At 47.6% G+C, this 26175-nt stretch overlaps 2 protein-coding genes across 3 annotated transcripts in view; one reads left to right on the top strand and one right to left on the bottom strand.

The window, feature by feature from the left end:
• Positions 1–25465, bottom strand: part of SYN1 (synapsin I) — a 156548-nt gene extending 131083 nt beyond the window's left edge. The window contains exon 1 of one of the 2 annotated variants that reach the window (XM_088469980.1): positions 25399–25465. In XM_088469980.1, the coding sequence (XP_088326106.1) occupies positions 25399–25400 (2 nt within the window). In that variant the 5' untranslated portion in view covers positions 25401–25465. Of the gene's footprint in view, positions 1–24825; positions 24846–25398 lie in introns of those variants that run through there. The other variant, XM_088469971.1, reaches the window with a different exon arrangement.
• Positions 1533–4104, top strand: LOC148542293 (uncharacterized). The gene is made up of 5 exons (XM_088469056.1): positions 1533–1620; positions 2078–2216; positions 2998–3235; positions 3415–3511; positions 3681–4104. The coding sequence occupies exons 1-5, from the start codon at positions 1554–1556 to the stop codon at positions 3890–3892; spliced, it is 753 nt and encodes a 250-aa protein (XP_088325182.1). The 5' UTR covers positions 1533–1553; the 3' UTR covers positions 3893–4104.
• Positions 25466–26175: the final 710 nt, after the last annotated feature.

A 26175-nucleotide genomic window follows, 5' to 3' on the forward strand; every position in this document is an offset into this window, starting at 1 on the left:
AGTACATATGAGAAATGCAGTTAAACCCCTGAAAACTGCATTTTTCGGGGATTTGGCCACATTTGTGCCCTTTGTACATCCCGCCCTAAATCACACATTTACTAATACTTTAAAAACCAAACCAAAAATTGTCCGTTCGTAAATGTGTGATTTAGCCCCAGAAACACAACAATCGATGTTGATCGATTTTCATCAATTTTAAATCGCTCAAAATCGACCTTTAGTAAATATAACCTTAAGTGGGGAATTCAGGACCTGATTCAGACCCGCTCGCAAGGATGTGTTTGCTCGTAGCTGGCCGATTGTTGCTTTCTACGCATGCGTACGTATCGCAATGCGCGTGCGTGCACCACTGCGAGAGATCGGGAAGCGGTCGATCGCTGCGCATAGACAGCCCAGCAGAGTGAGTGACAGGAGAAGCCGTTTGTGGGTGGTAACAGGGGCAGGCCACTAGAAACGGGGGAGCGGAGGTGCGAACGCAGGCGTGCCTGACCGTCTTAACGCCGTTTCAGAGGCGTGCATAATTAACAGACAGCGTCATTGTACTCGTCACCTGGTTGAATTTCACACTGAAGTGATCGCAGTGCATGAGGCAGGGTATAGTCAACCTCAAGCGCTGCGATCGCATCTGATGGTGCTCGATGTACCAATGGTTTCATGCACTTCCAGTCGATGATGTGCACAAGTGGGCGCATTATGAATGGCTGGTGGGCGTCTTCATACACAAAGTGATCGCACACCAAGACATAGTGGGCGTGCTAATGCCTTGCCGTGCGATCGCCTGCCTTGCTGGGTGTGCGCAGGATTTCCATACGCTGGGTGCGAGCGAACGCATCTAGCAAGCGGGTCGGAATGAGTTCTAAGCATTGTGCGCGGAGAGCAGCTGGAACGGCTGGACTAAGGCGCTCCGCGACCAACATCTTCTCACATTCTACCTCACAACCCGTAGAGGTGTGCAGAAAAAAGGAGGGAAGATTGCCAGCCATATTAAACAGTAACGTGCGCAGCCGGACAATACTTACCTTTGAACAGAGGAGTAATATCCCAAGGGGGCTGTAAGCCATTTATTTTCAACCCCATGCCTGCTGTACCCTGTACATGCTAATATCCTTTACTGATAAGCGTGATATCGACATAAATAACAAACGTCAGAGGAAAAAAAGATGGACATGTATGTATGGATTTTATATGAAATTGTAAATATTTTCAAGGCTTGGCAAACTTAAAGCTCATTTGCAATACTTTGCTACATTATAAGTTACTTTATTGCGTTATGTTATCTCACAAACCATAGGACAAGTCTCCTGTGCAATTCCCCTGTGAATGTGCAGCGAGGGATATACAAAGAACACTCACAGTAGGTGATGACAACACAGGTAAGGAGATGCTGGGGGGGATTAAGGAATTCACTGAAAGGTGATCAGCCAGGTGAGGAGGGGGGAGGAGCCAGGCATGGGCTCACTTCTCATTGGCTGCTCTCCCAGCCAGGTAAATATATAACCAGAATCAGTGCAGCACTATGAGGAATAACTCTCATCACAGACAGAGCAATTATGGCAGTGTCCAGCCTACAGTACACTATGGGGATATCCAGTGGATTTAAAGTATACATTCTGGAAGGTAAGTGCTATTAGTGATTGTTGCTGCATCTAGATGGAACTATTTAAAGGAGGAGGTTTATGTGGTTATAGGTTGTGTCCCTGTAGCTCTGTATTAGAGGCTACCCTAGGGATAACCTAGCATTCTTTGCATATTTATTTAGCAAAACTAAAGTAAAGCCTCTCTAATGGATGAACCCTATTGTACACAGCTATAGTGAAAGTTATTAACACACATATACACAAATATATCGGTCTATCCGCTGTTTTTGGTGCCCATAGCTCTCGATTTATTGCAATCTTGAATATGAATTATGTAAGCCTCAATAGATTATGGTAGGGGTGGGAGGAGGGCAGACCCCCCCCAAAAAAGATTTGCCATGGTGTGATAGCAGATTTTAGTACATCAGACCGCATCATATAACTATCTGCAGTGTATAGTTTGTATATATTGCATAATAATCTATATTTTATTACAGGGCAGCACAGCGCACGTAATGCGGACAGGCTGCGGCCGATGACAAACCACGGAATACCAGTGTACCCCATTAAGCGTAAGCTAAGCCCGGAGCCAGTGCCCTCTCCAAAGAGATGTTGCCCTTCCAGCTTCCAGAGGAGGTAAGCCTTGTTGTAGTGTGTACAATGCTATCCTGCATGAACCCTGCTTGAGCACAGCTTTATGACCTAAATTTGCTGCCTGTATATATTGTATCTCCTCACAACACACAGAAAAAATAGAGGCTATTTCCTGGGGCACACAGCAAATAGCCTTTTCTTTTTTCTTTGTGTTGTGATGGGTCACTGTGTAGGCTTTGGAAGCACCACCAACACCACAAAAGGTTCCTACACACTTGGCAATGTGCTCACGATCCGACATTGTGTCCGATTTCCCCTTGAACTCTCCCCAGCAGTCGTGGGCATGATTTGGTGTTAAAAACTGTCCAATTTGACAAACGATCTATCGTGCCTCCTAACTGTTCCAGTGCATTGTGACTGAGATGGGCAGATCTGAAGATGCAATGTACGACCAGTGGGTACGCACATCGTGATCGTGAGAGGACACTCATGATTTGGGCTTATTTTACACGATTTGTCATCACTATGCGTCGGAATCGGGCAAATCGTGTAAAATATCGCTAAGTGTGTAGGCACCTTTACTATGATGTTTGAGAGATGTTGGATGGTTGGTTTATATAAATAAATATTTATCCATATGTGGTTCTGTGCGGAATCTCCCCCTTCTTTTGTTTGATATATTTTAACTCTACATTCATTCTGTTCCTGAAAATAATTTGTAGCAGGATCTTGCTCCAGTGAGCCACAGACACCAGTATTTTGTCTTCTTATGCAAACTTACATTGTGGACATGTCAGTTAAGCAGTTCATTGTTTTGTTACAGGGAAAAGACAACCACGTCCCCAATAAACCTGAAGTGCGCGACCCGAACGGGGGGCAGCAGTCCTACTGCCTTTGGTCCTCATATAACTTTGGAACATGTTCTGAAGAGGCTGATGCCTGAACGGAAACCCTTGGAAAGAAACGAGGCGCAGCAGAATGAAGATCAGCCACTGGCTTTGGTGAAGAGATTGGAGAAGACATGTAGACCTCCACCAGTATCATCAGCAATGCTTCAACAGGTGGGTTCTAGACCATCTACTGCCTAACCACGAATGGTCTACAGCCTCATGTTCCTCCCATGTCTGTTTTAATTTTGCTCCATCTTTACGTTCACTTGACCAAATCTGTGGGCACCAGGTTTCCATGCACCATTGTCATCCAGCCTGACCCCCCCCCTCCTTATCTTCTCCAATTTCAGATGAGACCTTCTGTCATTAAATGCATACCCAGACCTAAAGCAACAACCCACCCAACCACAGAGACAACCAATCTTCTGCGGCACTCTGAAGTCCAACGTAAGTCATTACTATTATTAACGTGTGATATCTCAATGGTTATGTCCTAGTTCTGTGTCCTTAAAATAGTGCGACAGGAGTGGTTGCTGGACCACTAGAGATGATGACCACTTCTTGAGACACCGTTGACCAGCTCAGTGTTTTAATATCAGTTTTCTTTTACTTTTAGGGTCGCCAAGAACCTGTTCTGATGTAGAGGAACATTTCCAAAGGAGCCTCAAATCTTACAGCCCCCAGCCAAGCATCCACTGTCCCCCATCACAGCAGTCTGCCCACAGTTCCGTAGAAGAACATTTCTCCAAAGCCCTTGGCTCCAGGTGGCTCTTGATCCGAGCAGCAGCAGATTCAGCCTCTTCCCCAGAAAGCACAGCCCAACATTAGCTCTGACAAAGCCTTGACGCTGCTGAGAGACTGGAGCCTACAGACTTTTTTTTTCACTCTAATATATATTTATTGATATTTTCCTGTTTGGATGCCTGAAGAATCTGGGTACAAGTTAACTCTATGGGGAAGTGGACGTTATCTTGTTTACGTATTTTGTTGGTATATTGGATAATTGTATACAAATGTCTTAATAAAACCAGCTTGTCTTACGCACCTCAATCTTTTTCCATATCAAGAGACCGATACGAGCTTAAAAGTTACCAAGGGATCACATGAACTTTGAGAGAATTATTTTTTATTTATTTTTATTTTTTTAAAGAGTAGGCTTCTATAAAAGAGCTAGTAATAAGATTAATTAGCGCGCACAGTCATATTTCCGAAGCACTAGTACAGAGAATATTTAGTCACATCAGTCCCTGCGCCAACGGAGCTTACAATCTATGGGCCTGATTCAGACCCACTTGCGAGCGGCTGTCCGCTCGCAAGTGGGTCGATGTTCTGGACTGAGCATGCGCACGACGGAGGGAGCTCCGTCGTGCGCATGCGCCAGACGCGACGAGCGAAGGAAAGTCCTTCGCTCGTTGTGTCCGATCAAAGGGGGCGTGCTGTCAATGTTGATTGACAGCACGCCCCCTTTGGTAGGCGTGCCTCCCTGACGGGGGCGTTCCCACGGGAACGCCTCCCATCAAAAGCCGGCCCACTGACATCACTAGTGATGTCAGTGGGAGTGATTTTGGCTCTGATAGAGCCAAAATCACTCCGGAGCTTGCGGTTGAAAACCTCAACCGCAGGCTCCGGCTCGCAGTTTCGATGGTCAAGACCATCGCGGCCATCAAACTGCACGCTCGTATAGCCTGTGGGTGGTCACCCACAGCTATACGAGCGTCCAGGAGGACGCTCCTTTTTCATGGAGGCCGGCCCTCATTCAGACCGTGCGGCTCTGAATGAGGGCCTATATTCACTATCACATAGGCACACATATTAAAATTACATTTTGTCAAAATCAATTAACCTGCCAGTATGGTTTTGGAATGTGGGAGGAAGAACATACTAACTCCACACAGAAATAGCCTTGGTGGGAACCCAAAACCTCAGTGCTGTGGGGCAGTAATGCTAACCATTACACCAACCGTGCTGCCTGCATGACTTGGTCTGGCCAAGACCCTAAATCTTGGGATCTATGATATATGACAAGTTGTAATTAAGGTTACGTGAGCCTTTAAAGGGAACATACCCCCTACTGATAGGTATTTTATTGTAGCGTTTAGTATAATATATTATCAGGCAGATGTACCAAGCCAGAGAGAGTGTTAAAGTGAAGAGAGATAAAACACAAACCAATCCGCTCCTGTCATTTTTCAAACACAGCCTGTATCATGGCAGTTAGGAGCTGATCGGATGGTACTTTATCACTCTCCAAAGCTTAAGGTGCATCGTCAAGTGTGTATGCACTTACCCATGCCGGCACAGGCAATATCGCTGGGTACACACATCGTTCAGTGTGTACCCAGCTTTAGTACATCTCCCCCAGCCTCATTTTGCGTTCCCTCTACATTTCCTTTCTGTACTATAGTTAGGATCTGCCATGTGGGTTGCTAAGCCAAGATTACATTACTGTAAGTAAAATTTTTATTTTTTTAGATCCTAATGGAAAAGTGATATTTAATATCCAGAGTATCACCTGCAAATGGTAGAATACCGGGCGCAGCAAGTAATACTTGAGAAAACAGTCTCTCAGAGATATAAAGACCCTTGTATTACTCACTTCAACATACTATAAAATATGCTCTTCATACTGTTTACATGTAATGTCCCTTAAAACCCTGAATGTTTCACCTAGCGAACCAACCGTGTAGGCAGCACGGTTGGTGCAATGGTCAGGATTACTGCCTCATAGCACTGAGGTCTCGGGTTCAATTCCCCCCAAAGGTCTAACTGTGTGGAGTTTACACATTCTCCTCGTGTTTAAAAGGGTTTCCTCTAGATCAGTGGTTCTCAAACTCGGTCATCAGGACCCCGCACAGGTCACTCATTACTCACTGACACATTTAAAGATTCACAGGTGGGGCTAATTATTTCACTTGCGATTCTGTGAGGAGACCTGGAAAACATGCACCGTTTGGGGTCCCGAGGACCGACTTTGAGAACCTGTGCTGTAGATGCTCCGGTTTCCCGCCACTCCAAAAACATACAGTACGGGGGAGATTAATTGACTCGTGACAAAATTAACCCTAGTGTGTCCATCTTGCAGGGAATATAGGTTGTAAAATCCACTGGGGCAGGGAATGAAGTGAATGACAAAACATTCTCTGTACAGCTCTGCAGAATGTGTTCTCTATATACATACTTTCATTAAATAAATTCAATAATAGTAATAAATCAGGTATATAATGTCTGTTTATAGATGCATGTTCACTGAGATCGGGTATACAAACACAACCTTACAGCGACACCTACTAGATTAGGTTTAGGCATTATGGCATTTGTAGTTCCACAGCAGACTGGAGCACCAGAGATTGCCCCCTTCTGCACAAGAAAAGAACAATCATTACAGGACACTTACACCCTCCTATATCACACAAGGCCAGAGGTTCCTAAACTCCGCCATTACAGTCCAGGTTTTAAAGGATATCGGTGCTTGAGTCCAGTTGGGTAAATCAAATTGACTGAGGTACTAATTAAGGCCCTCATTCAGAGCCGTTCGCTATTTGCGTTCGTTCGTTCAAAAACAAGGGGTGGCTATGCAAATGATCCGTTCGCACATTGCAGTCTGTTCACACCTCTAAGTCTGAACGAGCGAGCAAAACATACGCTCGTTTATTTGATAAAAACGCCCCCCTGGCCGCACGCACCAATACGTCATGTCCGCTATTTATTAGATTAATCGAGTACATCGAACAGGATATGAACTGCTCGCTATTCTTGTGGTTGGTTTTTTCAACCGCTATTTTGCGAGCAGTTCTGAGTTAAAAAAAACCAAGTGACGTGGTCATTGACGCTGCTATATTAATTATGCACACCCATAAAACGCCCGTTTTGACCTTTAAGCACGCCTGCGAACGGATCTCCACTCCCCGTTTTCAAGCACCTTCCCCTGTTACCACCCACATACGCCTCATTCTGTCACTCAAAATAGCAGGCATTCGCTATATTGCGTACAAATGTTTTTCGGCCGCACTGACTGGTTCGCGCATGCGTACTAAAAACCGTACGCATGCGCAGATGTGCGAACATCGCTCGGAACGAGCGTACTGCCGCTAGCGAGTGGCTCTGAATGAGGGCCTAAGTCACCTGTGTTCAAGCATGGATATTCTTAAAACCTGGACAGTAATGGCGGATATTGGGAACTTCTGCACAAGGCTATTCAGGAGATCCTGCGGAGATAAATTACACAGACCCTGTGGTTATTCTTCATTATCTGGGGGCCAATAAGTTGCGTGACGGACCCCCAACTCTGCTATGACATATAATACAATGTGGCCACTATCAATCGCTTATAACAATATTACTTTCCATAATCTGGTCCTTAACTTAAATTTATCATCCGTTTGGTAAGTGACAGGGACGGGATTATTTTCTCACCTACTAAGAGAGGAATTATGCTGTGGTTATATAATCGCTCTTGTTACTTTATTTGCATTCATGTGGTTGAACCATTTGCTAACTACAGTGAGCTGCGATTTCCTCACATCGGGCTCTATTTATGAAAGGGCGTAAAACACCCGTTTTCATCCCATCTGTCAAAATTATACTGGTAGGTTAATTGGATTCTATATGTGTGTACATGTGATAAGGAATATAGGGCCTGATTCAGACCCGGTCGCTAGCAAGCGTCTGCACGCTGCTGCCGATGTACGCTAATCTGCGCATGCATCGCAGTGCGCGAACTATTCATAGCGATCGGGACCCGCTCACTCGCCCTGCAAAGACAACCCAGTGTAATGAGTGACAGGAGAGGCCGTTTGTGGGTGGTAACAGGGGCAGTCCAGTGAAAACGGGGGAGTGAAAGTGCGAACGCAGGCGTGCCGGAGTGTCTCAACGCCGTTTCAGAGGCGTGCATAATTAACAGGCAGCGTCATAGGACACGTCAACAGCCTTTTTTTTACACTGAAATCCTCGCATTGCTTGCAGTAGGGTAGAGGCAACCACAAGCGCTGCTATCGTTTCCGATAGTCCTCGACGTACCAATGTTTTAATACACTTCCGGGAGATGACGTGCGCTAGTGGGCGTCTCACCGTACGCTAATGGGCGTCTGCATACACAAAGTGATAGCTCGCCAAGACATAGTGGCCGTGGTTATGCTTTGCCGTGCGATCGCCTGTGTTGACGTCACTTAGCTGAATTTGCATACGCAGGGAGCGAGCGGCTGCATCTAGCGAACGGGTCTGAATCAGACCCATAGTTTGTAAGCTCCACTGGGGCAGGGACTGATATGAATGACTTAAAGCCCCCATACAAAGGGCGATTTTTCACATGATATGGCTGTTTTCGACTGATCGTAACGACCAATCGTGTAAAAAAAAAAAGGCATTTTCTAGACGATTACGATGCCAATGCGCATCCCCGCAGTTGTGTATCGGCATCGTAGATCAGATGGTTTTGCAGAAGGATTTCGGCAGATCAGTACGATGTGACAGATCTTAATACATCGGATCATATTTTCGTTTGTAGAATCGCACCATTTCTACAAATCGTACAGAGGGCCTGATTCAGAGCCGGACGCTCTGACCAGAGCGCTCGCTCTGAATCAGGGCCCTCCTCCCTCAACTTGGAGCGGCCTCATGGACGCTCGCATAGCTGTGGGTTACCACCCACAGCTATAGCGAGCGTCCATGATGATGGTCGCGATGGTCAAGACCATCGCGACCATCGGGCTTGCGACGAGACCCTGCGGTAGGGTCTCGGTGACCGCAAGCCCAGGAGTGATTTTGGCTCTATCAGAGCCAAAATCACTCCCACTGACATCACTACTGATGTCAGTGGGGCCGGCTTCAGACAGTAGGCGTTCCCATGGGAACGCCTCCGTCTGGCAGCCACGCCCCCGGCACGCCCACCAAAGGGGGCGTGCTGTCACTCACCATCGACAGCACGCCCCCTTTGGTGCGAGACCCATAATGACGGCTTGGCCGTCGTTATTTGGGTCTCGCGCATGCGCACGACGGAGCTCCCTCCGTCGTGCGCATGCGCAATTCGGCACCATCGACCCCCAGAAAGGAAGAATTTTCAAGGGAATCGTATGCGAGATCGGATTGGATACAAATCGCCCCGTATATGGGTACCTTAAGGGCAGGATGTATTATTGTACACATGAGAGACGCAGGGGCAGGGTTAGGGACAGAGAGACGCAGGGGCTGGGTTAGGGACTGCAGGGGCTGGGTTAGGGACTGAGAGACGCAGGGGCTGGGTTAGGGATTGAGAGACGCTGGGTTAGGGACTGAGAGACGCAGGGGCTGGGTTAGGGACTGCAGAGAATAGAAGCTGGGGCCACAGATGAGGTACGGTGGGGCAGTATGCAGAGAATAAGAGCTGGGGCCACAGATGAGGTAAGGTGGGGCAGTAGGCAGAGAATAGAAGCTGGGGCCACAGATGAGGTACGGTGGGGCAGTAGGCAGAGAACAGAAGCTGAGGCCACAGATGAGGTACGGTGGGGCAGTATGCAGAGAATAAGAGCTGGGGCCACAGATGAGGTACAGTGAGGCAGTATGCAGAGAATAAGAGCTGGGGCCACAGATGAGGTACGGTGAGGCAGTATGCAGAGAATAGAAGCTGGGACCACAGATGAGGTACGGTGAGGCAGTATGCAGAGAATAAGAGCTAGGGCCACAGATGAGGTACGGTGGGGCAGTATGCAGAGAATAAAAGCTGGGGCCACAGATGAGGTACGGTGAGGCAGTATGCAGAGAATAAGAGCTGGGGCCACAGATGAGGTACGGTGAGGCAGTAGGCAGAGAATAAGAGCTGGGGCCACACATGAGGTACGGTGAGGCAGTATGCAGAGAATAAGAGCTGGGGCCACAGATGAGGTACGGTGAGGCAGTATGCAGAGAATAAGGGCTGGGGCCACAGATGAGGTAAGATGGGGCAGCATGCAGAGAATAAGAGTTGGGGCCACAGATGAGGTACGGTGGGGCAGTATGCAGAGAATAAGAGCTGGGGCCACAGATGAGGTAAGGTGAGGCAGTATGCAGAGAATAAAAGCTGGGACTACAGATGAGGTAAGATGGGGCAATATGCAGAGAATAAGGGCTGGGGCCACAGATGAGGTACGGTGAGGCAGTATGCAGAGAATAAAAGCTGGGGCCACAGATGAGGTACGGTGGGGCAGTAGGCAGAGAATAAGAGCTGGGGCCACAGATGAGGTACGGTGGGGCAGTAGGCAGAGAATAAGAGCTGGGGCCAGAGATGAGGTACAGTGAGGCTGGGTTAGGGACTGAGAGACGCAGGGGCTGGGTTAGGGACTGCAGGGGCTGGATTAGGGACTGAGAGATGCAGGGGCTGGGTTAGGGACTGAGAGACGCAGGGGCTGGGTTAGGGACTGAGAGACGCAGGGGCTGGGTTAGGGACTGAGAGACGCAGGGGCTGGGTTAGGGACTGAGAGACGCAGGGGCTGGGTTAGGGACTGAGAGGCGCAGGGGCTGGGTTAGGGACTGAGATGCTCAGGGGCTGGGTTAGGGACTGAGAGGCTCAGGTGAAGTCTTTCCCATCTGAACTGCACAAGTGTAATGGGGGTACTTTATGTGGTTATTTCAATGTATTTTATGTAAATTATACTTTTTTAATGTATTTAATTTACATCCGACTTATTTGCCGTATTCTATGTGGATATAATGTAATTATGTGTATATATAGGCGGCACTCCAGAGACTTCTACCTCCGTGAACAAACGTGTTTTATTTTCAACATTTCGGGGTTACATCCCCTTCATCAGGATACACACACGGGGGGAGGGTCCAAAGCATATTCTTGCACCAGGGCCCACCACTGGCTCACATTCTTAATGCGATGTGTATCGCGCTGTTATGTGATGATTTAATTGTTTATCGCAATGTTTTCTGCTGGTATGTATTATCATATATATACCCGGTAGGCAGTGGCGGTCACAGGCTGTCTTTGCACTGTTATTTGCTAGGACAGTATATACTACTTGGCATGCGCTGAGATTTTTTTAGTCATGCGCAGTAGGAAACGCCGGATACCTCCATGATCTCCATCGGGCGCCTTTTCTATGCAAGGCCAGTTTTCCCATCACTGCGTTAAGCGATGGTAAAAGATCAGTTTTATCGCCAGATCTTAATAAATAGACCAGTTAGTGATGGGGCGGCCATTTTGTGCTCCCAGGGATGACTGAAGCTCCAGATTTTGCCTTGAGAAGAGAAGACATGAGAGACAGATTGTATAAACACAAAGCCCTGATTTACTTTCATTTGAATACATCCTATTCACAGACCAAACCACAGATCTTCCTACACCCACCCACAAGAAATATGAGCACAGATTTTAAGTGGCATTGTATTTTCATTCCCTGAAGACGGTAACTGCCAAGCTGGTACCTACTGACTGCAGGGGCGAAGGGGATTCTCAGGCTCATTATTACCATGTACCCAGTTACATATGTAATTGTTTGCTATCTCCTCATGTATGTACAGTAAGTGTTTAATAAATAGCCACCTAATTTGTTCTTAGATACTTTGTGTGACACGGAAGATTTCCACACATGCTCTCAGCCCCCTGTCACCGCAAAACTCCCCTCAGACCCCTCACAAACCCTACTTACCTCAATTACCCCACATGCAATTTACAGCCCATATGTCTCTCGTATTTCCCACTTGCCCTAAAGCTCCCCTCAGTTTCCATATTTAATAAGAGCTGGGGCCACAGATGAAGCTCAATATGCAGAGGATAAGAGCTGGGACCACAGATGAGGTACGGTGGGGCAGTATGCAGAGAATAGAGATGGGGCCACAGATGAGGTACGGTGGGGCAGTATGCAGAGGATAAGAGCTGGGGCTACAGATGAGATAAGATGGGGCAGTATGCAGAGAATAGAAGCTGGGCCACAGATGAGGTACGGTGGGGCAGTATGCAGAGAATAGAAGCTGGGGCCACAGATGAGGTACGGTGGGGCAGTATGCAGAGAATAGAGATGGGGCCACAGATGAGGTACGGTAGGGCAGTAGGCAGAGAACAGAAGCTGAGGCCACAGATGAGGTACGGTGGGGCAGTATGCAGAGAATAAGAGCTGGGGCCACAGATGAGGTACGGTGAGGCAGTATGCAGAGAATAAGAGCTGGGGCCACAGATGAGGTACGGTGAGGCAGTATGCAGAGAATAGAAGCTGGGACCACAGATGAGGTACGGTGAGGCAGTATGCAGAGAATAAGAGCTAGGGCCACAGATGAGGTACGGTGGGGCAGTATGCAGAGAATAAAAGCTGGGGCCACAGATGAGGTACGGTGAGGCAGTATGCAGAGAATAAGAGCTGGGGCCACACATGAGGTACGGTGAGGCAGTATGCAGAGAATAAGAGCTGGGGCCACAGATGAGGTAAGATGGGGCAGCATGCAGAGAATAAGAGCTGGGGCCACAGATGAGGTAAGATGGGTCAGCATGCAGAGAATAAGAGCTGGGGCCACAGATGAGGTAAGGTGAGGCAGTATGCAGAGAATAAAAGCTGGGGCTACAGATGAGGTACCATGGGGCAATATGCAGAGAATAAGGGCTGGGGCCACAGATGAGGTACGGTGAGGCAGTATGCAGAGAATAAGAGCTGGGGCCACAGATGAGGTAAAGATGGGGCAGTATGCAGAGAATAAGAGCTGGAGCCACAGATGAGGTACAGTGAAGCAGTATGCAGAAAATAAAAGCTGGGGCTACAGATGAGGTACCATGGGGCAATATGCAGAGAATAAGGGCTGGGGCCACAGATGAGGTACGGTGAGGCAGTATGCAGAGAATAAGAGCTGGGGCCACAGATGAGGTACAGTGAGGCAATATGCAGAGAATAAGAGCTGGGGCCACAGATGAGGTACAGTGAGGCAATATGCAGAGAATAAGAGCTGGGGCCACAGATGAGGTACGGTGAGGCAGTATGCAGAGAATAGAGATGGGGCCACAGATGGGACATAAAGTAGAGAAAAGGAACAATCAGTCAAAAAGCAGGATGGGGCAGGGGCCGAGGGTAAAGGCCGGCAGGACGCATGCAGCCCTTGTGTAGTCTGTTGCCCGTCACTGCTGTGTCACGGACCTGTCACCAGGAGGTAGATTTGCTATTTTATTCATTTGTTGAATTATTTATTATTATCAGTTATTTATATAGCGCCACTATTTTACCCAGCGCTGTACAGAGTATATATGTCATTCATATCAGTCCCTGCAACATTGGAGCCATCAGTCTAAATTCCCTAACATATAAGCGTACGTACACAAACACACACAAACACACACGATGATTCATTTTGTCACAGTCCAATTAACCCACCCATATATTTTTGGAATGTGGGAGTAACCTGGAGCACCAGGTGGAAACCACTGGAAAGGTGTGGAGAACATACAAACTCCACATAGAAAAGGCACTGGAGGGTTCTTGAACTCATGACCTCAGTGCTGTGTGGCAGTAATGCTAACCACTAGGGCACCATTTCTTAATTAATGTTCTAAAATAAAAAAACACGCACACGCACCAATGGGACGAAGGCACCAGACGCAAATAAGGGGCTCAGCTGCTGGGCAGCTCCTGAGCGAGGCAGGAAGGAATGGGGGACGGGCAAATGAGGCAGTCTTCCATTTCAAACCTTAGTATAGGGGGCCAGTGGCAGTGGACTGTGCAGGGCAAAAGGTGGCATATGTGGGCAGCAATGTGAACTCTCTCCGGCCCCCCCTGCCCGATTCTCCTACACTTCTTGCCAGCCTGATATGGGGCAATAGCGCCGCCCACCTACGCTGTCTAGAATGCTGGGTGCGCTACGATACGGTCCCTCTCCTCGTCTCATACAATGAGACTTCCATCCTTTAGGATGTGCTCAGTAAATCCGTCAGCAGATGAAGGTGATATTTATGTTTCATGAGGTGTAATTATGAGATATCCCTAATAGGAGAAGATTGTGTGTTTTGAGACTGGAAGGCGTGTAATATGTAACAGCGACTAACCCCACCTTCACGGACAAGTCCTCGCAGCCCTTCAACATGTCACAGATGCATTCCTCCGGCGTGCCAAGCTGCTGCAGCTGTCACTTTAAGGTGTTGCCTTCCTCATACAACAACCCCCGGGGCTACGAGTTGTGAATCTACAATCCACTCAGGAATACGATCCCTGGATAAACCGGTCGGACCAGTCTTCTGCGGAGAAATCCAAGACTCGGGGCTACTTTTAGTCACATGTGAAGGCTGTCTTTGTGTGTTCCTCTAGAGAACAAAGACAAACTCCCCTCGGGGCACCTGAATAGTACAATGCGTTTGTCATAGGCCCAACTTCAAACACAGTGGGGTCCACGGAAGACAGAGCCATGTTGTACAGCTCACAAAAGGCTTCATCATCATGCGCGGCCCACTCAGGGGGGGACACAGGAGGTGCGGGGGATTATCTTCTCACCTAGGCCTTTATTGACAACTAATAAATGCAGGAAAATGCACATATAGGGATCATTAATATCCTATGCGAACTCTTTGTCTGACAAAGAGATGCAAGTTCAGTTCCCTCAGGCAGGGAAAAGAACGAATGTACACATATAAATATACGTTTATTTAAATAGGAGTATTTAGTAGTACGTCGCTCTGTACATAATTGCAAATACATATGCACATAGAAGGCTCAGCTCTATTTAGCAACACGGCTCAAAAAGAAAGATTTTCTAACCATTTATGGGCTGAATTATCATTAAAAATAAAAGGCCAAGGTCAGCGGAGCGATGTTCTGTTCCCTGGTAATACTGGCCAAGGTCAGCAGAGCGATGTTCTGCTCCCTGGTAATACTGGCCAAGGTCAGCAGAGCGATGTTCTGCTCCCTGGTAATACTGGCCAAGGTCCATTCTGCAGATGCGTAACCCATCCTTGCCGAGTCACAGACACGCGCCGCGCCGGAAGCCAGAAATGTATAAATTGGTGGGGAAGAAAAACACAAAAACTTGACTTAAAAAAAAATAAGAAAAGCGATTTCAGCACAAGAACAATTTCCTTCCTACCGTAAATCGCTCCTCGCGGTCTCCCTCCCAAGATGGCGACAGTGACCGGAGGATCGATGCTGCCCTTGTTCAATCACTGATATCTATCGCCACCACGTAGGCGCCGACAGCAGCCCTTAATTAATAGCAAAAAGACCCAATTCTGTAAAAAAAAACAAAAAAAAAAAACATTTTCACCAGTCGCGGCTTTTCGTGGTGCAATAAATTGACACCTTAAAGACAGTTGAATGCAATTGGTTCTAGGGGGTATATGTATGCCGCGTATCCAATAGACAATATATTGGATGTTTTGATCGATAACGATATCGTTATTGTTCATTGTCCGCAATATCGTTCAGTGAATATGCCGTCAACGACCAGTGATGTGCGCTCCCGTTGGTCGTGGACGACATCTTTCATCGCCCGAATTTGCAGGGCAATCTGACGATATTGTCTGGTTCTGCAAGTACAGGGATGAGGGAGGGTGCCGTCACTGAACGATATCATTCAGTGTGGGTGCTCAATGTCATTAACAACTTTGAGCACATCACTGCTGGGGAAACACTAGATGATATCGCTCATTGAACATATCGTCTAGTGGATACTAAAGGTTGATTTAAAGCGATTTCGATTGATTTAAAATCTATGAAAATCAATTAACTTCGATGTTGTGTTTCTGGGGCTAAATCAGACATTTACTAATACTTAAAAAAAAAAAAAAAATGTTTGTTAGTAAATGTCTGATTTAGCCCCAGAAATACAATGTTGATATTGATCGATTTTAATCAATTTTCATCGATTTTAAATAGATTAAAATTGACCTTGTAAATATACCCTCATGAATAAAGAACACACCATGTCATAGGTACCTGTCCCAAAACAATTACAGTCTTCCCTGAGTTATATTCAATATTATACCCTTATTTCCATGTGACCTGATATCTGCCCTCTGAACTAGGGGTCCGATTCAGACCCGTTCGCTAGGAAGCGTTCGCACGCAGGCTGCCGATGCTTGCATTGTGCGTATCGCAGTGCGCGTACGCGAACCAGTCTGAGCGATCAGGAAGAATACGCCCACTGCGCATAGACTGCACAGCCGAGTGAGTGACAGGAGAAGTCGTTTGTGGGTGGTGACAGGGGCTGGTCATTAAAAATGGGGGAGGGGAGGTGCGAACGCAGGCGTGCCTGAGCGTCTCAACGCCGTTTCAGAGGTGCGCATAATTAAGAGGCAGTGTCATAGTACACGTCACCTGGCTGGTTTTACACTGAAGTGATCGCAGTGCTAGCGGTAGGGAATGGTCAACCACAAGTGCTGCGTTCACTTCCGATGGTACCCGATGGTTGCATACACTTCCTGGAGATGACGTGCGCAAGTGTGCGTTTTAAGACAGGCTGGTGGGCATCTGCATACACACAGCGATCGCACACCAAGACATAGTGTATACAATCCTATAGATTGTAAGCTTGCGAGCAGGGCCTTCCTACCTATATATCTGTCTGTTATTACCCAGTTTTGTTCTATTAATGTTTACAATTGTAAAGCGCAACGGAATATGCTGCGCTATATAAGAAACTTTTAATAAATAAAAAATAAAAATAAAATAGTGGGCGTGCTTTTGCCTTGCCGTGTGATCGCCCGCCTTGCAGTCACTTAGCCGAATTTGCATACGCATCCAGCGAGCGGGTCCGAATCGAGCCCTAGAGTCACAAAGCAGTGACAATAATATAAAAAAAACATACCATTGCATTTCATTTAATATTCTTGCCACTTTAAATTGCCAGTTTAATCCCGCTGAGAAGCAGCGGCTTGAAAATGTCCGGCAGCTTCTTAGGTCTCTGTGCATCGAACGCTTCCCTCATTGCAGCCGCATACATCGCAGGATGTGATACAAGCGATGCAGAATGTGCAGGCGCTATACAAAAAATAAAAACCGGACTCTGTATATCACACATCATGTGGCTCCTATACATCACCCTATGCCCCTGTATTGCTCCCGTAGAACCCCATATATCACCCTAGGTTCCCAGATTCGAACTAAGGGCCTGATTCAGACCCGGTCGCAAGCGCTGTGCGCTTGCAACCGGGTCGATGGTGGCCCAGAGCGCATGCGCACGACGGAGCCGGCTCCATCGTGCGCATGCGGGAGACTCGGATAGCGACGGGCAATCCGTCGCTCCGGGTCTTGCACCAAAGGGGGCGGGCTGGGGGGGGGTTGGCTGCCCAAACGGAGGTGTTCCCATGAGAACGCCTACCATTGGGGCCGGCCCCACTGACATCACAAGTGATGTAAGTGGAGAGATTCCGGCTCTGTTAGAGCCGAAATCTCTCTGGGGCTTGCGGCCACGAGACCCTACCACAAGGGTCTCGTCGCAAGCCCGATGGTTGCGATGGTCTTGACCATCGCGACCATCTTCCTGGCCGCTCGCTATAGCTGTGGGTGGTCACCCACAGCTATGCGAGCGGCCAGGAGGCCGCTCTAAAAAACAAGAAGGCCGGCCCTGATTCAGAGCGAGCGCTCTATCAGAGAGTCCGGCTCTGAATCAGGGCCTAAGTGGGGAGGGTTAGGCACGAAGGGGGGAGACTTAGGTTTAGGCACTAACGTGGAGGGTTAGGACGCAGGATTGGGAGGGTTATGGTTAGCTCTAATTTCTGTACTGTGTACTAGGCATTAAATTACCCATATAAATAAATATACACAAAGGGGGTGACTCAGCTCAGGACGGAATTGCAAAGCTGCACGCAATAATGGTAATGCAGCAGGAGGCCTCATGCTTCCTTCATGCATTAATGATCCCATCTGTGTCCATTTACGCAGCTTCAGATCATCTGTGTGATCCTCGGGTGGCTGATTGAGCCATGGGGTCACACAAGCCGGCCGCCTCAAATACAACAAAGAGGCCAAGGAAATCTTCGTCAGGCGACGGAAATCCTGGCCTCTTCCCTCCACCCCCCCAACGGTGGCGACAGACCTCCGTTTTGGGAAACTGAGGTCGTCGTTGCCCCACCCCCAAACGGGTCCGTCACCTGCGCAGATTGACGACCAAAGAGTTCTGTGCAGACTTCAAGGACTCATTTAACGAAGGAGACATAAGTCGTCGACCTATAACCAGGACGTCACATCATTAAGGGTCGTATTAGCACTATATATGTATCATATTGATTGCACCATCGACAGCACGCCCCCTTTGGTGCGAGACCCATAATGACGGCTTGGCCGTTGCTATGCGGGTCTCGCGCATGCGCATGACGGAGCTCCGCATGCGCACTAGGGCACCATTGACCCGCTTGCGAGTGCTCTGCGCTCGTGAGCGGGTCTAAATCAGGCCCTCTGTACGAACAGGGATCCAATCGGATCCCTCCCAGTGTCCCCTGCGGCGCATTCATCATTCAGCGCATGTGCAGGGGCTTCTGGGTTACAAACCCGGAAGTCTCTCTATCCCAAAGGGCAGCTCTTATCGGGAGATCTGTCCTTTGCGTATTTCTAGGCATATACCAGCGTTAGTAACGCAGTCAGCGTTTGGGGGTGGTGACTTTGGGATCAGAGAAACGCAGGCGCATCTTTCCATTTGAACGCCGTTGCATTGGCGTGCATAACTGCGTGTGAGGAGACTGGCAATTTCTGAGTAAGATCTGACCTGCTGTAATTGTGCGTGAGGGTCCGATGTTACTGATGTTTTCGCTGCTCTGTGAGGTAAGACGGATGTGAGAAAGCAGAAGTGGGCGTCCTTATGGCGGATGAGCTTTAGCAATCATTAGCATACTTTCGCAGCCTCGCTGTGTGCGTAATCGCAGCTGCGAACACAATAGAAATCTGTGCTGAATCAGGCCCTTAGCGCATACAGCGAGCCATCATTATACCTGCCCCGCAGTTCTAGTATTACGCTAGGTAGGTGGACAAATCTAATCAGAAAAATTGCGGCATTTTCCCAATATCTGCGAGGAAGAGGAGCCAGTAATGTGGCCCCCGTAAATACATCTTCCGGGAGACTTAGGTTTAGGCTGCAGGGAAGGGGGGGTTAGGCTTAGGCACTTGGGGAGGGGGTTAGGGTTAGGCTCTCCTAAGGGATGCTTAGGGTATGGAGGGGGGTTAGGTTAGTTTGTACTTACCTTAGCTGCTGTCGGGATCTTCACTGGTGGCGGTCTTCCGGCGTCGGGATTTGAACGTGCGTCCGGCGGTAAATCATACCGGTCCCTTCTGAAGATGGGGGCACATGTCGCAATCAGATAACTGAACTAGGAATTATAAGTGAATTGCCAATATACTGGCATGTGGGTGACAATCTATCCAAGATGACCAAATGTAAATGGCCAAACGGATTAGGAGGGGAGTTCTCATCCAGGATTACATCAAAGCTGATTGAAGTTTGTGTGCTGTAATTGTAGATTTATACCCCTTTTTCCACTGCTTCAATAACCCAGGATATTGCTGGGTCTTCCCGGGTAGTGGCTCAGTAGAAAAGGTTCCCTGAAAAATAACTCGGGTCAAGTGAACAAGGAATCCAGCCCAGGTAGCTAGCAGGACGGGACCCAGGATGGACCTGGGTAATGGTGCAGTGTAAATGGCGCGACCCGGGTTATACAACCTGGGTCATGCCTAAAATGAGCTGATTGGTGGTTGTGGAGCAGTCACCTCCCACTTTTTATGACCTCACAAGTGTAGCAGGGCAGACCCAGGGTCAGTGTGAACGGGGCTGACCTGAGAATAACCCAGATCGATGGTGCTGTGTAAATGGTGTCTGACCTGGGTTTTTCGTGGAAAATGGGTAGAAGTCGAATTATTCTACAGCCGTCTTACATTCCATATACACTAAAAATTTATATATACTGCACTACTGCATTAGCCATGGCCTTGTTGTGTTGGCCATGCCCATCATGGACCCATATCGCTGCTCCCCCCCCCCCCAATGTAGGGACGGCCAAGAAATGGGTCACCACTAATGGTCTCCATCAATGGTGCCATCAGCTCTTTACATCGATGGCAGGAAATCATTAGGTAAACATCTACTGATAGGCAGGCCAATCAAGTAAGAGGGCAAGGCTAAAAGCGCCGACAAGGAGGCAGAAATAAGCACTGTGCGTTTTCGTGGGGGGGGTTAACATTGAAGTATCTCTGCCAAGGAGGGCAGAGGAACATCAGTTACAAAAAACCTTGCAGCCTGAACAGATGTCCGCAGTGTCCTTAGGACGCTCCGGGCAGTGTGCCACTTCCCAGAGCTGGTGGCCGAGCCCCCTAGGCATGACATCATGGGTTAAGGGGGCGGAGCCAACACAGGGCACACTGCCCCCCTGTTACGGCACTCCTATCATATCAATTCGGCGGCTGTTTATTAACATTTTTTTTTTTTTTTCTAAGTACGATATATAAAACTGCTAAGGACATAACAAGTTTGCTGAAACGTAAAAGTATGGTAGCCGGCAGTTTCATTATCGATCAAAGTGAGTGACCAAAGCTTTAAACTATTAATATGAAAAGAAATATGGCACTGTGCAGTAAGCAACTTGTGTACAATTTTTTTTATTAACTGCAGTTGGTGCAACGTTGAAGGTAGGGCAAGACAATATGGCCTCCCTCCACTTAAGCACATCAAAATAATATTTAGTTCCGCTACAATATGTTTTTTTTTTTCCAGTAATTAGGGGTGTTTGCTCTTTTTGTAAATTGTGTTAAATGTGGATTTGATTGAGGCTTTGTGAGGTGCGAGCGTGGATCTACCAAGGGCCCTTGGAAATGTGCCGCCCTTATTTATCTCTCCGACAGCGAAGTACAAATTGATTTACACTGTGCTTCAGGGCTGTTTAATGAGAACTGTATATTTCTGCCAAAATGGATCTAAAGGCTGAACAAGCCTAGCGATCGCCACTAATAACACCATTAAAGCAGTAACACAGCTACGCCACCTAGTGTGGAAAGTGTGAAAGTCATTGCAAAACAAGAAAACAAGATACAGATGGGTCCACATACATCTAGCCCATACATGCCGACTATCTGGCTGCCCCTTCCGGGAGGGAGCAGCCAGATCGGCATTACTGGGGGGGCGTGGACAGCAGACGGGGGTGGGGCCGGCAAGATGAGAAGTTTTTTCAGGCAGGGCGGGGCCACTTTGGCCCCGCCCCCGCTACACACTACCGATATTACAGCGATTCGTGTCACCGCCCCCCTTCACTGTCGGGAGACTTGCGGTGGGACAGGAGGGGTCGGCGGTGGGACAGGAGGGGTCGGCGGCAGCCGGGAGACTTGCCTGCCATCCCGTGAGGTCGGGAGCGGCACCCGATTTTCGGGAGGCTCCAGACCAAATCGGGAGGGTAGGCAAGTATGATCTAGCCTCCTTGTGCGTTAAACAGCCCTTCTAGTCGTGCCATGTCGTGGAGTAACTCGATAGCGCTGAGTGTCTTTTCGTGCGTCTTTTTTACCTTCAAATGCGTCTAGATAGCACAAGCCGCGTCTGCTGATTAAAATGATATGCGGCAAACCTACAGTATGTTCTGTGAGCGAGTGCGGGTGTATCTGCATGTGAAATGCTACGTTACAGTGTCAGCGGCTGTAACAATGTAACGTAGCATTTCACATGCAGATACAGCCGCACTCGCTCACAGAACATAGGCATGCCGCATATCATTTTAATCAGCAGATGCTTTGAAGGTAAAAAGACGCACGAAAATACGCTCGGTGCTACCAAGTCACACTGAGCACCCGTGTTATGTGTGGCGCGACTTGTAGCGCGCGGAGGATAGATGTATGTACGTACGTACGTACGTACGTACGTACGTACGTGGACACTTCTGTAAATGTATCAAGCAGTGACAACCCCTATTATCTGTGTTTTTGTAACAAAAGTAATTCCATGGAGAACTTAGATTTCTAAAGCGGTGCCTGATTATACAGTAACACCACCGCCATGGCGTTCTGGTGACTTACTGAGCGACGGAAAGGCGAGTTTTGTGCAGCTCATTGCAAAAACATAACACCATAGATATGGTTATGCTCATCTTCAGTGCCTGAGTGGCTCGTGGTTTTAGCGGCGATAAACGGCGATACAGGATGGGTCTTAGCACTGAGATAACTCAGCTACGACACATTTTCCATAATATCTGTGCTGGTTTGACTGGGCCTAACCAAGGGCCTCATTTATTAACAAGTATATTACCAAAATGAGTGATAAATTTGACTGTGTATGATAATGGTGCTCCAGCCAATCAGCTCCCAACTGTCATCTCACAGGCTGTGTTTGAAAAATGACAGCTGGGAGCTGATTGGCTGGTACCTTATCACTTTTCACGCTGTCTCCTAACAATGCTTAGTAAATAGACCCCAAAACTCGTTAATAAATAGGAACCTAAATGTATTATGGCACCCAGTCGGGGGGGATGATTTATTGAGCATTACCTTCATGCAATTAGTGTACCCCCTGAAATATGTCCTAGAGCGAATTCACCATTTGCTCCATCCAGATCATTGCCTCTCTACATTGGCTTTTATTGCATCCATAGCAACCAATTTTAAGGTGTTTTGAAATGGGAATTTGTGCATATATCGCTCCTCACACAAAAAAAATGAATGGCGCATGGTCACACTACACAGAGGCAAAGAAACCATCACTGGCGGGCGTGATGGGTATATATATATATATATATATATATATATATATATATATAGTGGGATGTACTAAGCACAAGCCCCGGTTATGTATTAAATTGGTCCGCAGTGGATATCTGCGATGTGCCAGTATGTATTAAGCTCTGGAAAGCAAAACGTTTGCGGTCATGTGTAACAGAACTCTGGGGTCATAACCCGGATGTCCTCACATTGCAAAGTACAGTTCTTATTGGAAGAGCTATCCCAAGCGCAATTATTATTAATGCATATGGTGGTAATAAACGCCGGTATGCTTGCAATCAGAGGAGGTATCACACCGCATATCCGAAAGATGATATGAGAGAGATGTATCAAGTATTGGAGGTAAATTTACTACAGTGAGAGTTTTCAGAAGTGGAGATGTTGCCCATAGCAACCAATCAGATTCTACTTAACATTTAACTGGCAGCTTCTAGAACAGAGGTTCTCAAACTCGGTCCTCAGGACCCCACACAGGTCACGTTTTCTAGGTCACCCAGCAGGAGCACAGGTGTATGCATTACTCACTGACACATTTTAAAAGATCCACAGGTGGAGCTAATGATTTCACTTGTGATTCTGTGAGGAGACCTGGAAAACATGCACTGTTTGGGGGTCCTGAGGACCGGGTTTGAGAACCTGTGTTCTAGAATATAATAGCTAGAAACTATGGGCAACATCTCCACTTCTAAAAACTCTCACTTTAGTAAATGTACCCCCAGGAGAGAGATAGAGGAGCAGATTCTATTAGAAGCAGTGCTTACCACAGGCAGATTGTCTCGTGTTTTTAACACACCGGGGCTATTCAATTGAAAGTAAATTTCTAACATGGTAAACCTGCAGGTAATGCACGCTATCCTATAGATTCCTGGTTAAGTACACAGAGCTATTAGTTAACGTGTTTGTGGCGGGCGTGGTAAGGGCAGAACTTTCCGCAGCTCAGGAGGGTGCGTACAGGAATCCATGGTAACAACAGGCTGTAATAGAACAGCCCAGGGCACAGCTACAACCCCCATGGTAAGCACTGCCCCAAAGTGAGTAGCTGCCTAAAGCCACCAATCAGCTTCTGTCATTTCAAAACCCGTGCTAGGTAAATGAGAGTTAGAAGCTGATTGGTCGCTTAGGGCCGGTATCTCTCTCCAAGGCTAGATACATCTCCCCAAGAAATAGAAAAAGAAAGAGGGGGGCGGGCTGTCAGAGAACACCGCATGCCACACAGGCAAAGTCAGGGCCCGAATAACTACTGTTCGCAACCGCGATTACGCACGCAATCGGCCGATTCTTACGTTCTGCGCATGCATCAAAGTGCATGTACCGGCCACTGCGATCAGCTTTGCGCTTGCAGTGATTACGCAGACCCATCGCAGAGTGACTGACAGGAAGTGACGTTTGTGGGTGGTGAGGTGGGGTGGGGTTGGCAAAACGCAGACGTGCCAGGGCGTTCGAACGCCGCTACAAGGGAGTGCATAAATTAGCCACTGCGATGCCGTACGCCGCTTGTGTACTCACTGCGTACGATGAGGTTAGCAATTCCTGAGCTTGTGCTAGTGTGCGCGAGGCTGCGATGGTACGCCATGTTACCGATGGTATTGCAGTCTTGCTAAACATTACGGATGTGTGTAAGGGACGGTGTACTATGCCACCACTTCAGCCAATCTGATATGTATTATTTGCACTTATGGATTGGTGGCTTCCGTGGACATATATATATATATATATATATATATATATATATAGCAAGAAGATAATACAATAGGGATGTAGTGAGGAAGCAGACGGTCAAAATGCCGACCACCGGTTTCCCGACTGTTAAATACCAGCAGGGGTCTAATGATAGATGTCGAAATCATGACGCCTATCATTATCCCTACACCAGGAGCCCGATGCCCGGCATAGCGAACGAAGGTAAGCCAGGCGGCGGCCCCGGACGGACGCAGGGGGGGATGGTTAGGTTAGGGGCTCCCGTGGGGGACTTAGCGGCAGGCACCCCCCCCCCCCGGGGGGGGTTGAGGTTAGGCTAGGGGAAGGGGGGGTTAGCGTTAGGCACTCCCCCCGGGATAGTTAGGTGTAGGCTGCGGGTAGGGGGAGGTTAAGTTTAGGCACTAACTGGGGGGGGGGGGGGGGTTATGGGAAGAGGGTTAGAAATAGTTAATTACTTACCTCATCGGGATCCTCACTGCCGGCGTCAGGATTTGAACCCGAATACACAGGATTTGAATCATACTGATCCCATACAATATGAGGTTTGGAATACAGTGAAGATGCAAACTGGACATCTTATGTACTTTAGTTTAGTGTTCTAAGTGGAATGGACATCATGACAGCATCCTGGAAGCATCTAAAGGCCCCCATACATCAGAGATTGATTGCAGCAATCGTACAATTTGCAATCGATTGTGTATAAAAATCTTTCCCTTTTTAAATCGATTGTGGCAATTCTGCAATCTGCAATCGATTGAAAAAGGGAAAGATTTTTATACACAATCGATTGCAAATTGCACGATTGCTGCAATCACTGATGTATGGGGGCCTTAAGATGAACAAATCTTTTCCCAGGTAAACACAGCTGCCCTTATTACAACCAAGCAGGCATGGATAATTACTATAGGCTACCACAATACAACACAGCTAACTAGGAAAAGTTTTAAAAAGTCCCACTGTAAAATAATGAAAAGCATATAACACAAACATCAATATAATCGATACTTCCCGGTGTAGAGATTGTGCACCTACATTTATTATTGAAATACCTTTCCTGAGTGACTGTGTGTAGCCTCTGAATACATTACCAGCTCAGCAGCTGCGGCCAGCGTCCTGCTAATAGGAACAGAGACCTCTAGTGGCCCATTGTGGTATATACAAAGAATGAATCAAAAAAAATCTGCATTAGACAATTTTAACCAGTCAGAAGACAGCTTGGACCCTGTAAACTGGATGAACAATAAAAGTGAAGCTGGCCATACACTACTAGACCAACTTACATCCAACCATGCAACTAGTTGGTTGGTTGGAATGAAAATCTGGTAATGTATTGTATGGGAGCAAATGAAAATCAGCAATTTGCTCCCAAACCCCCCAAAATGGACAAAAACGGTCATTCAGACAAATTGTTTTTATCAGATTATTTAACCAGCAAGTGTGAACAACCATTTTAGTCTGTTTCCTTGTGTTTGGGAGCAAATTGTTGATTGTCATTTGCGCCCATCCATTACCAGATTTTCATTCCAACCAACCAACTAGTTGGATGGTTGGATAAAAGTTGGTCTAGTGCAGTGGTTCTCAAACTCGGTCCTCAGGACCCCACACAGTGCACGTTTTGCAGGTCTCCCAGCAGGTGCACAGGTGTACTCATTACTCACTGACACATTTTAAAAGGTCCACAGGTGGAGCTAATTATTTCACTTGATTCAGTGTGGAGACCTGGTTAACATGCACTGTTTGGGGTCCTGAGGACCGAGTTGGAGAACCTGTGGTCTAGTGCACGGCCATCTTATGTGTGATTGGTCGGGT

The sequence above is a fragment of the Taudactylus pleione genome, unplaced genomic scaffold, assembly GCF_031769625.1.
Source record: "Taudactylus pleione unplaced genomic scaffold, aTauple2 ptg000013l, whole genome shotgun sequence".
Classification (NCBI taxonomy): Eukaryota; Metazoa; Chordata; class Amphibia; order Anura; family Myobatrachidae; genus Taudactylus; species Taudactylus pleione.

What these genes read in the sequence shown, in the direction of transcription:
- LOC148542293 (XM_088469056.1), top strand. Translation starts at nt 1,554, where the DNA reads ATGGCAGTGTCCAGCCTACAGTACACTATGGGGATATCCAGTGGATTT. An exon ending in TAAAGTATACATTCTGGAAG is followed by an intron (nt 1,621 to 2,077) that starts GTAAGTGCTATT and finishes ATTTTATTACAG; the next exon opens with GGCAGCACAGCGCACGTAAT. An exon ending in CCTTCCAGCTTCCAGAGGAG is followed by an intron (nt 2,217 to 2,997) that starts GTAAGCCTTGTT and finishes GTTTTGTTACAG; the next exon opens with GGAAAAGACAACCACGTCCC.